The 12,218-nt window shown below is 32.3% G+C and overlaps 1 protein-coding gene across 21 annotated transcripts in view; it reads right to left on the bottom strand.

Moving 5' to 3' along the window:
* Positions 1–12,218, bottom strand: part of EHMT1 (euchromatic histone lysine methyltransferase 1) — a 265,726-nt gene that overhangs the window by 42,623 nt on the left and 210,885 nt on the right. For all 21 annotated transcript variants that reach the window (XM_074288973.1, XM_074288966.1, XM_074288986.1 and 18 more), the window contains 7 exons: positions 11,405–11,509; positions 9,377–9,531; positions 8,362–8,529; positions 7,925–8,069; positions 6,996–7,073; positions 3,992–4,107; positions 1,528–1,614 (listed from right to left, as the gene is read on the bottom strand). In XM_074288973.1, the coding sequence (XP_074145074.1) occupies positions 1,528–1,614; positions 3,992–4,107; positions 6,996–7,073; positions 7,925–8,069; positions 8,362–8,529; positions 9,377–9,531; positions 11,405–11,509 (854 nt within the window). The remainder of the gene's footprint in view (positions 1–1,527; positions 1,615–3,991; positions 4,108–6,995; positions 7,074–7,924; positions 8,070–8,361; positions 8,530–9,376; positions 9,532–11,404; positions 11,510–12,218) is intronic.

The raw sequence follows: 12,218 nt of genomic DNA on the forward strand, positions 1-12,218 counted from the left end.
ACTAAAGTTAACATTTGGCCTCAGATACTTACCAGCTGTGTGATTTTGGGCAAGTCACTCAACCTCTGTATGCTTCAGTTTTCTCAATTATAAAATAAGATTTTCCCCATTTGATTTTTGATTCAATTAATTTTAATTTAATAAAGCTATTTATCCCATAGGATTATAAGCTCATTAAATGCACTTTTTAATATTTCACCAGATGACAAAATTAAAACATTCTTATGTGCAGTAGCTATTCTCATGCTTTCCTTTATTTTTAAGTATTGTTTTGCTTCGCTGCCAATCTCAAAAGTCCTTCAACAGAAAACCTTATTTATTTTCAACATCTCAAAGAGTACAGTAAAGTCACAAGCAGCACTAAATTCAGTAATTGTAAAATGAGAGTGAATAGATTAGATCAACCAACCAGCAATCATTTATTATGTACCTACTATTTACCAGATGCTATTGTAGGTGCAGAGACTACAAATACATGACTGAAATAGTTCTTGGGGGTTGGGGGGGGGGGGGGGGAGAGAAAGAATACATATGAGAACTGTAGCTGGAGGAAATCAGGAAAGGCTTCCTGTAGGTGGCAGCACTATAGATAAACTTTGAAGGAAGTGAATTCTATGCACATATGAAGACAAAGAAAAGAGATGATGTATTATGCATAAGAGCACTATAGATCACAGAGGGCACAAAGAAGACTTATATATAATAAAGCTGGAAAGAGGAGTTGGAACCAGTTTATGAAGAACTTTAATGTACCAAAAAGAGGAATTCTCATTTGATCCTAGAATTAAGAAAGCCATTTGAATTAAATGAAATACACAGTGACAAGGTTATGTTTCTATTTTAAGAAAATAATTTTAGCCACTGTGGAGAGGATGGATAGATTAGGAAAAAGAGATTTGAGGTTACAGAAACAAATAAATTCAAGTAAAAAGCAATAAATATCTGAATAAAACCCAAAGGAAAGGAACATAAGTCAGAAATGTTATAAAAGAAGAATCAACAAGACTTGACAACTGACTGGATACGGAAGCTGAAGGGGATTCAGAAGTTGAGGATGACTGAACACAAGGATAATGATGATCCTGTTCTTCTGACAATAAGGAATATAAGGCACTGGATTTGACTCCCTTTACTGTTCTCCATTAAACACTTTAGGCAGTAGATATCCCTGAACTTTGCTCTCTATTTTCACTGCTAACAAGGAGGATGTTGGACTCCTCTCACCCTTCCCTTATCTCATTTCCATGATAATAATGAACTCACAAAATGCACTAATCCTCCCTTCTCCTCAGGATCAAAAGATATCCACAAGGAGAAGAGAAGCTCATTTACTGGTATCCTTACCAATTTCTACTTCAGCTCTTTGTTTTAAGTTCTGCCACTATTTGGAATATTCTAGATATATTATATTCACGTATATTCTGAGTTGAACCATCTGAGACTGACTCAGAAGTTATAAAGCAACAAATTCCATGCCAAAGAATTATGAAATTTAAAATGCAACAGTCACCCAATGACCTTACTTACTCGCAGACAAAAGTCCCCAGTGGAATGTCTTGCATGGACCGTACACCCCAACCCATATTTTGTGTCCGATAAAGTTGTAAACGAGCCCTGAAAAAAGGAAATGTGGTATTATTATACCAACGTAAATGGTAATTCCTCTGCTAGCTAATACGCTCCCTAAGGTCACAGTCAAAGAAATCGCATCCAGTATATGGTTTGGGCTTAAAATTGATCTTTCTTGTGTATTATCATGTGGAATGAGCACCATATTTGGCACTGAAAGAAGTTGATTTCACATCCTGGCTTTACCACTTACAGTAGCTGGGTGATCAGTAAGTCATTTAGAGTCCCTGAGTTTCTTCATCTATAATTTGAGAGTTTTGCTCTAAAGTTCCTTGAAGTTCTAAATCTACATTCCTATAGCACTAAAATCAGTAACTTAAAAAACATAATTCTCAGGTTAAAAAGTATGATCTGGAGGAAATTAGTCCATCCTCAGATGATTCGCTTTAAATAAGGAACAATACTTTTACTTGGCTGAATTTTAAACAACGACATGCAGATATATTTTAAGGCAGTATATTTAATATTCTCTAAGTCAAATGAAGGACATTGTTGATGTCCTTGCAGATTAAGGGGTTATTCTCAAGCATGGTAATAATATTGCTTTTTTTTTATCTGTAGGACAAAGAAAATGTAAAATGAAGTCAAGTGAAACTATTATCCCAGAAAAATGGGTCTGAAGAAAGTAGACAATGAATCTGGTAAACAATTAGTGATCATGTATCATGTGTACCCTCATTATATTGAATATCATGGGAATTACAGCTCCACCTGTCCTATAACTTCTTGTAGTCTTTTCATCACAACCCACTCTCTCACCTCCTCTTTTCCACATACAACTTGTGACTGATAGGTGAACTTTTTGCCTTATTTTGCTGGAAATCAGACTAATATACACTTCCTGTGGATTCTAGCCATAATTCCTTCCCCTTGCTTTCTAATATCCTTTTATATGTTAGCTTTCCCCATCAGAATGCAAGTACTTAATAAATGTTCTATCTGACAAATACTACTCACTATATATGAGATATGTCAAGCCACAAACACTAATAAGCATGTAATATTTGTTATGAGATGACAAAATTAAAACATACACAAGAAAGTATGAAAATGAACAAAAATGCAAATTTATGTTAACAAAGAGCTATATTAAAGTCAGTTCTCTGTTATCTGCATGGCTGTATAACAAAGTTCATCAAATATTTAACAAAGAATTATTATATATATACAAACATATAAACATACATACAAAAGATTACTGATTTATCAAAAATAATCAAAACTGAGTTAAAATGAAATTATACTGAATCTTTCTCTGAAGCGCTAGAAAACAAAGCCGCATAACTTATGAAACACACAATAATTACCAATGAGAATTGTAATAACTCTTCTTTGGAATACAAAACATTGGGAAATAGTATTCTGACAAAGAATATTTTATTCATGTTTACTACACAGAAGTACTAAATTATATGTAAAATGACCAAAGTTTTTATGGATAAACTGAAAGAGTAGGAGAATTGAAAATAAATCAAAAGCTGGTTTCACAAGAATAAAGTGGGAACCAGGAAAAGTCTGGAAATCACTCCTTTACATGATATAAAAACTAGAGCATATTACTAACTAGCTAAACAAAGTTCAATAATAGACTTGAAAATATGCATTTTAAATGAAGTAAAACGATAAATAAGCTTATTTGAAATTAAATCCAAACAAATCAAATTCTGTTAGTTCTACCAGGACCATGATCATTGCAAAGCAATATGGGGAGCATCTGCTTTTGTTGCCTGTGGTTTAGCTAAACTTAAGAGAAATAAGTAACAGCTAAATGATGGATGACATATAAACAATGATTTTCAAATCTACACACATCTGAATACAGAGAAATAAGGGAAGAGTAAGGAAATTTTCACTTTCTTCTAAAAAAAAAAAAGTTCAGTTTAAGAACAATGTGAAAATACATTTGAGTTTTGAAAACAAGAATAACTTAATGAAAAAGGAAATAATTCACGAGCCCAAATAATTCAAATTTTGCAAAGTTCCAAAATATCATATCTAAAGGCAATTTAGAATGAAGATTGAAATCTCAGAGTTGAAAGAGACCTTATAGAAAGCTCAGACTAACTTCGCAACCAATGCAGGAAATCCCACTACAATATTCCTAAAAGATGGTCCTTCAGATTATGCTCAAACACTTTCAGAGATAAAAATCCTATTAACTAAGTACACAATGCAGCTAGCCACTCCATGCTGAAGAGCTGTAACCATTAAAAAATTGTTCAGAGATATTTCATACTTTTTTAAAAATTATACTTAATGCTTTTGTAATTATTGGCTGATTATTTATCCTGACAAACATGACCTATGTAAGAATCCAACAATTCAATAAGCATTTCTTAAGTGTCTAATATATGCAACTTACCTGAGCCCATTTTGTACAACCCTATTTCGGCAATTTCTCCAACAAGAACAGGCATGGTTGCACTCGAAGATCAAAGGAGGTTCTGCCATGTTGAACTCAGGCAGAAGACGACCATCCTATAAGAAGAAACACACATACATTTGAGATGCATCATCTGCATTACTGTTTCTCTATTTTTTTAAAAAATGAAATACTATTAATTAATTTATTGATTATGCAATGGGAGCTCAATAAGCTATAAAATGTATTTTTTCTTGCCTCTGCAACAGAGAGAAAATACAAATCAAACTATGCACAGGACAAATAAAGGTTGAAAGTAAAAGAAATATCTCAAACTTTACATATATATATACAGAGAGAGAGAGAGAGAGAGAGAGTTAGTTTAATATATATCAAGTATTTTACTTACAACAATCCTAAATATGATAATTCCAGTGACTTATCCAATGTTTCATACCTAGCAAGTGCTGGAGCTCAAACCAAGTCCAAGACTGCTACTCTATCCATTAAAAAAAAAAAAAAAAAAATTCTTTCTTTTTACATATCACGTAGTTTAAAATCAATTTTGTATCTGTGAACCCTGATAGTAAAAGCCACTAATCAGATATTCTTTCCCAAGGGAAACACTACAGGGTCTGATTTTAATCATATTCTACCTCTTTAAGGATTCTGTCCTGTTCTCCTATACTTTTTCTGACAGCCATGCAATACCAGAATCACAACATTTCACTAAATATTCTTTAATAAGTTTACTCACAAATAGCAGAAATTCATATACTTCAGGTGAATTAAACTGAAGTTTAAATTGAGTCACCTCACTGAAAAGAATTTATGTATATATGCCAGGAAAATCAATTTCAGGAAGAATTAGCTTCTAAAAATTTCTTTAAAATGTCATTTCATTTTAATATTAGTAAATTTGAGAACTGAATATGAAATCCAACAGAAACATACACATACACACCTCTCTCTCTCTCTCAGGTTATTACAGAATATTTTAAGTTGTATCTGACATTATACTCATTTTAAAATAATTCAAATACTTTTTATCATCTTAGTTCAGAAAAATATTCCAGTACTGACTTCCTATGTAGAATCTCCATTTTTTTGTTATCCACAGTGGTCAATAACTTTAGCACATTATTATTATTAGGCTCACAACAATTTAGTGTGATTCCTGACTTCCTACTACATCAAACTTCAATTGTTCAGGCCCCTAATGCTCACATATTAGCACCAAATGATTTCCTCATATCTTTGCTATCTCCTAGCTACTATACTTCACATTTATAGAGTCTTTAATGTTTACAAGGGGCTTTGCAGATATTAGTTCTTCTGTGCTTCATAACAACCTTGTGATATATATGTGTGTGTGTATGTATACATACATACATATACATATATATATATCTTTTTATAGTAAAGGAAAATGAAGACCAGAAGTTAAGTGACTTCATCATGGTTATACTACTAGTAAATGTCAGATAAAGGATTCAAAATAAAATTTTCTTTAAGACAAGCCTAGGACTCTATCCACTATACTACAATATCTTTCTTAATATTTACTAAGCACTTCACAATCTTAAGTTATTTTTGGTAAGACTTAAGATCTCTATTTTGCTGATGAATGAACAGATTCAGAGATGTGAATTTCACTCACTTATAGTCACAAGTAAAGTAGAATTCAAGCCCAAACATCTTCTGGCACCAGACAAGTTCTTATATATAAAATATATAAAATTTCAGCCTCCTAAAAATACTGTAAAGTGTGTATGGCAAGTATTAATTTCAGATATGAAATAAAGAAAAACACACACACATACATATATATATATATATATATATATGTACATATATATATATATATATATACATGTCAACTTTATTTTTTGTGGCCTTCTTATTTAATTTATAACACATTAGTTTGTTTATCTACTTTATCATTGTTCTTGCATCATTTATATTGTGCATATTTTTGTCTCTCCTCCTTTGCCTCCCTAAGGACAGGAGTCTTTTTTTTTTTAAACCAATTTTCCCTCCTTGCTCCCATATCCTCTCAGTTTTCAGTAAGCACTTTATACATAGTAGACTTCAGTCAAAATATTAATTGAGCTCTTATTTACCATAATCAGTTAGACAACAGAAACAATTAAAAGATTCCAAAATACTGTTCATAAAGAACCTATAGTGAGTTTAATGAGACTCCATTAACAATTACTAAAGGTTAGTTTGATAAGAATCATTATCAGCAATGTGCCAGAGTCTCTTCAGCCCACCCCCCAATTTTGTTATTTATAAAGAATTAAAGGAACTCTAAATCAGAACTGAAGCACATATGATAAATAGAAAACATTAATACTTAATTAGTGATTTTTGCTTTTAAACAAATATTTTGATACATTTCTATTTTGAGAGTAGCAAAACAATCTTTATAATTACTTAAATAATTAAGTCTTAATAATCAAGAAGAATACTTTAGAACTGAGATTTAACTGTTTGTTTTGATAAGTGTTCAACTATTAGGTCCAGTAAGTCAAATGAACTTAACTTCTCAGTTAGACAGAATAAGTAAACAGCTGGGGCAAAATTTATGGATATAAGGGAAATAAGCAAAATAGGTCAGTTTGATTAAAAGATAAGAGTATAAAGGAGAATGATATAAGCCTGGAAAAAGTAGGTTGACGCCAGGTTGTCAAAAGTAAGAAGTAATGCTAAGACATATTAAGTCCTATAGGCTAGAAATTCAAATAGATATTTAGCTAAGCATCTAGACCATGATCAAGTCATATATAAGTATACATTTTTGCTTGACTTGGGAGCTCTCTAAGAAAATACTTTAAAAAAAAAAAAAAAAAACCTCAACAGAACTTTTATTTAGATTTTTTAAAAAAACATTTAATACCACAGATATGCTTTACTATTTACATTAATTTCGATGAAAAACCTTCTTCTGAGAACATTAATTAAATGAGAAACATGTTTCGGAAAGCAATATTATATTCACCTTGTCATACCAGCACCGCATGCTGAGCTGGCCACACATACAGTTACTGGAAGAGCAATCATCTATGCACACACAGTACTGGGAAAAAAAAAAAAAAAAGATAAAACAGCACTGTTAAAAAAAAACAAGTACACATGTGGTGCAGGGGATAGAACACAAGCCCTGAAGTCAGGAGGATCGGAGTTCAAATCTGACCTCAGACACTTAACACTTCCTAGCTGTGTGATCTTGGGCAAGTCACTTAAACCCAATTGCCTCAGCAATCAATCAATAAATACACACACTTTATGACTTAATGTAAGACAAATTTTGTTTTTTGTTGACTCACTTCAATTGTGCCCAACTTTTGTTAACTAATAATGGATCTCTATTTTCCTTATGTTCACACTATTGTTTATGCCAATATTTTCCCTCCCGTTTCTGCTCTTAAAACTGTCCCAGGGGCAGCTAGGTGGCGTAGTGGATAGAGCACCAGCTAGTCAGGAGGACTCACTAAAAACAAAATATAACATAAAGAAAGACTATTCCTTTTTTTAGTTGAAAAAGCTTATGATAGGGTAGTTAAGTGGCAGAATGGATAGAGCATCAGCCCTAAAGACAGGAGGACTTGACTTCAAATCTGGTCTCAAACACTTAATACTTCCTGGTTGTGTGACACTAGGCAAGTCACTTAACCCCAATTGTCTTAGCAGAAGGAAAAAAAAAGTCCCAATTACTAAATTTCATAGTTTTTTTTTTTCTCTTCAGTATTCTAAATAATGTAAAAAGGAGTATTCATAGTCATCTGAAAGTGAAGAAGAATGAAAGCAACTACAGATAAAAAAGACTACTAGAATCACCAAAGATATTTTATTTCAAAGTATTTCAAAGAACTTCAACCCCTGATAATGTAATATAGGCTAAATATAAAAGACCTAGCATTTACTCACCTGCAAATGAGTAATATTTCTATCAATATTCATAGGAGATGTCACACAATTCTGTGAAACATATTTGTAGTTACTAGGGCATGGCTCATTGTCCACAGCATTGACACAAGGAATGGGAATTCGTTCATAGCCTCGAGCAATGTCTCTATTATTGGAAATGAGAATGAAAGAATTAAAATTTCTTAATTTGAAAATGAAATTCCCCCCAAAATAAAACTTATTAACATAAATAACAAGATAAAGTAATGGGATGACATTTTGAGTAAAATTATCCTAAATATGATGTTTAAAAAATTTAATTTGAAAGAAATGTTATTTTAAATTAATTTTTAGTTATATCTACAAATTATTTATCACAGAATTGATTTAAACGACCCAGAAATCCATCAACAGTGAGATGGAGAAACTATCTCACATGATATCTAAGTCAATCTTACCTACTCATTGTCTTTTCTAGTTGGACGGGTTTTTCATTGGAAGATTCTCGGAGATTCTTATTCATTTGAAGAGCTCCCCAGACCTGAGAGTTGAGGCTGGAACACTGGAGTGGTGTTTCTCCTTCCTTGTTCTTTAGGGTGACATCAGAACCACGAGAGAGAAAGAGACTACAAAACAAAAACCCAACTCTACTACTAAAGATTATAGTGCACAACAGATGTCTCAAGGAAGGAGAAATATTTCATAATTCTTATAACACAATTAAAATGAAAGTTATTTTTTTTCATTTGTAAATTATCCAAAAGCCTAAGGACTAAATAGAAATTCTGAAAAAATGGGTTTAACTTCACTAAAGGAAATAACTCATCACTCTTCTCCCATATTCTTTTAAAAAAGTCTCTAAAAACCATATCCTGACTAAAAAGGATAAATAATGGACTAATGTTAGTATGTTATTTTTTAAATCCTTGATTCAGATTCTTACTTCTGGTGAACATATATTGAAAATGTACACAAATGCAGCAATTTCTAGCCCTAAAGGTCACAGCAAGTGGTAGTAGTACAAGTTTAAATCAAACATGATCATAAAGAAAAATCCACTCCCATATCATTTATAGATATATGTGTTCTCAATAAATTTTATACATGTTTATATACAAAACCAGACAAGAATGCTTTTCAATTTCTAGTATGAATAATTTGGGGATTTGCCAATACTCCCCTGAAAAAAGCATAGAAAAACTTAAAGGAAAAAAGCACTAAGTACCTTAGTTGATATTACTGGTTCATTTTAATACTACACAAACTGAAAGAAAACAAAACTCTTCTCCTAAGATTTAGTGCATAGGTCTGATAAATGGCTAGAAATCAAAATCAATATAGTACCACAGAAAAAGCATCATTTTTGAAGTATTAAGATTTTCAGTTGCCTTTTTGTTTATAGTCTTCACAACCAAAGAAACACATATCAACTCCAGAATAATTAAGTCTAGTGATAGTCTAAACCATACTTACACCACACAATCGTAACGATTTTCCCTGGCTGCAATATGCAAAGGTGAGTCTCCATGAATGTTTACTGCATGTAAATCACATTTAGCAGCCAGTAATATCTCTGCTATTTCAACACAACCAGAAAAGGCTGCCCAATGCAAACAAATATTTTCTTCCTAGAAAGAAAAATGTAAAATAAACAGCCTAATCAACTAAAATTTCATCAGATTTTGAGTTTTTGCCCAAGAACAAAATAGGATCCCTTGCTACTTATCTGATTTTTTATGTTTTCCAGTTTCATTTGGCTCTTCTGTAGTGAGAATTTCATTGGCATAACTACAGAGTCTTGTCTCACAATATCAAGGCTGATTCCAATCATTCTTCACTTTAACCCTAGCTATCTTTTTACAATATGTCCTGCTCCTATGACAATCTCCTTTCCTCCTCCCCCCCCCCCCAACTTATAGTAATGGAGCCAGAATAAAATCAATATTGGCACTGCTACTGGGGGGGAGGGGGAGAACCATCAAGGACACTACTCCTTTGTATGTGGTTAACCTCTCCATCAAAGTATAAACTCATTGTGGACAGAGAATATCTTGTCTTTTGTATTTATAACACAAAGCTTTATACATACTAATCACTTTATTTTTATTCATGAACTAAAATAAGGGTAATATGGTTATTCTATTTACATGTCACAGTCAATGGATAGGTAAACATTTCCTACATGATTATGGCAGTGGGAAGACTCTTGTTAAGGAACACTTGAATGTGGTTGTTTTCAACATTGAGGTAATTCAGGCCTATTCCAAGAGACCTGTGATGAAGAGAGCCATCTGCATGCAGTAAGAGGACTATGGGACTGAATATGGATCATAACATAGTATTTTCACCTTTTTTGTTGCTGTTTGCTTGCTTTTTTCTCTCTCAATTTTTTTTCTTTTTGATCTGATTTTTCTTGTACAGAATAATAAATGTGGAAATATGTATAGAAGAATTGTACACTTTTAACATATACTGGATTTATTTGCTGTCTAGGGGAGGGTGATAGGAGAAAGAGAGGGAGAAAAATTTGAAGCACAAAGTTTTGCAAGGATAATTGTTGAAAACTTTCTTTGCACATATTTTGAAAATAAAAAGTTATTGCTTAAAAAATAAAATTAAAAACACACACACACACACATACACACACACACACACACACACACACACAAGGAAACACCTGAATTCTAAAATTATGTTTAGTTCTTCTAAGTTGTTATTCATCAAATTGATGTCAAAAAAATTTCAGTGTGTGAGCTCAGTGTCAGCAGACATTTATTTCACTCAAGCAGTACTCCCTTATTAACCAAAAAAAAAAAAAAAGTGATAGTTAAGTCACTTATCAAAAGAATCACCTATAAAAATATATGGAACAATTATAATATTGTGAATATTTCTTCATAATAAAAAAAAAGGCAGAACTAAGGCCAAGATAATGTAATAAGGTATTAAATGATCTGCTAAAAAAAATTATGTACAGAACTTGAGTTTAAAAAATTTAGTCTTTTACCTCTTTTTTTTGGGGGTTGCAGTTGGCTGGCTTATTTGAATCCACTTTGCTAAATGCCAAAGTAATCTAAGTTAGATTTTGTTTCTTATTTTATATATTTAATAAAATTTTGTGGAATGTTAATTTTATAATAAATATGTATTTTGCAGGGAGGGAATTACACTGTTGGTATTTTTTAATTTCTGATGACTAATAAGAATAGTCTTTTAAAATACTGTTGTTTAAAAAAAAGAAAAAAAGTCCTTTGCATTCTAATAAATATGTACTATCTGGCACCTCAAAACCTTTAAAAAGTATGAAACATTTTCTTTATGGAAGGAAAAGAGGGAAGAAGAGAGGAAGAGATGGGAGAGAAGTGAGGAAGAGGGGAAAGGAAGGAAGAGAAAGTAAGTTACATCAATAAAGTTTAAAATATTGTCAACTATGTGCTTAGTTTAAAATTTTTTTCTGCAGATGATTGCACGTGTATGCCAAAATGTTATAAACAAACTTACATTATCTCTTATGTTGATATCTGATCCTTTAGCTAACAAGAGCTTCACAAGATCAATATGTTTATATTCTGTGGCCCAAATCATTGGTGTCCAGCCACCATCATCCTGGTTTTCAGAATCAGCAGAGGGGGGAAAAAAAAACAAACAAATAAGAAAAATACACAAGAGGTCAAAATGCTATTCAGTTTACCAGTTACATTTCCACTTCTACAAAAAAGAAAAAGGACTATAAAACAAACAACAATAGCAACAAAAAATACCCACTAGTCATCTCATTTTAAAGGGGTGGATAAACAAGAATGTCATCTGTGCTGCGAACTGTTGGAAAATAAAATTATAATTCTATATAAGTGATTTGTTCTCAGGCAATGAAACAGGTAAGTATTAGAAAGGCCCAAGAGAAGAAATTCTAGAGAGATGGCTACCTGGACAGTATGCAAACAATACAGCTCTCATATCCATACTGCAGCTAAACCCTGAAGCTTATACCAGACATTGTAATGATCAAGAAATTCAATAAAAAATTAAGAACAGTTGACTTCTATACCAGAAGTGCAAAAGAGATCAACAAGAAATTCAAAAGCAACAACAGGAAAGAGCACCAATAGGCCAGTGCCTGCTCCCTCAGTCAGGGATTCCTGTGGCCTGAAAGGACCTAGGAGTGAAACAAAGCTAAGCATGTCATCCTACCACACAAAACTGCAATTGGTTCTTTTTCTTTCCACTTCTACCTCCTCAAAGTTTCTACCTCACACAAAGTCCCAATCTGGAACTAAAGCTAGAGAGATGAGTAAATCAAAGCAAAACCAACCAA

The sequence above is a fragment of the Sminthopsis crassicaudata genome, chromosome 2 (genome assembly GCF_048593235.1).
Source record: "Sminthopsis crassicaudata isolate SCR6 chromosome 2, ASM4859323v1, whole genome shotgun sequence".
In the NCBI taxonomy this organism is placed as follows: Eukaryota; Metazoa; Chordata; class Mammalia; order Dasyuromorphia; family Dasyuridae; genus Sminthopsis; species Sminthopsis crassicaudata.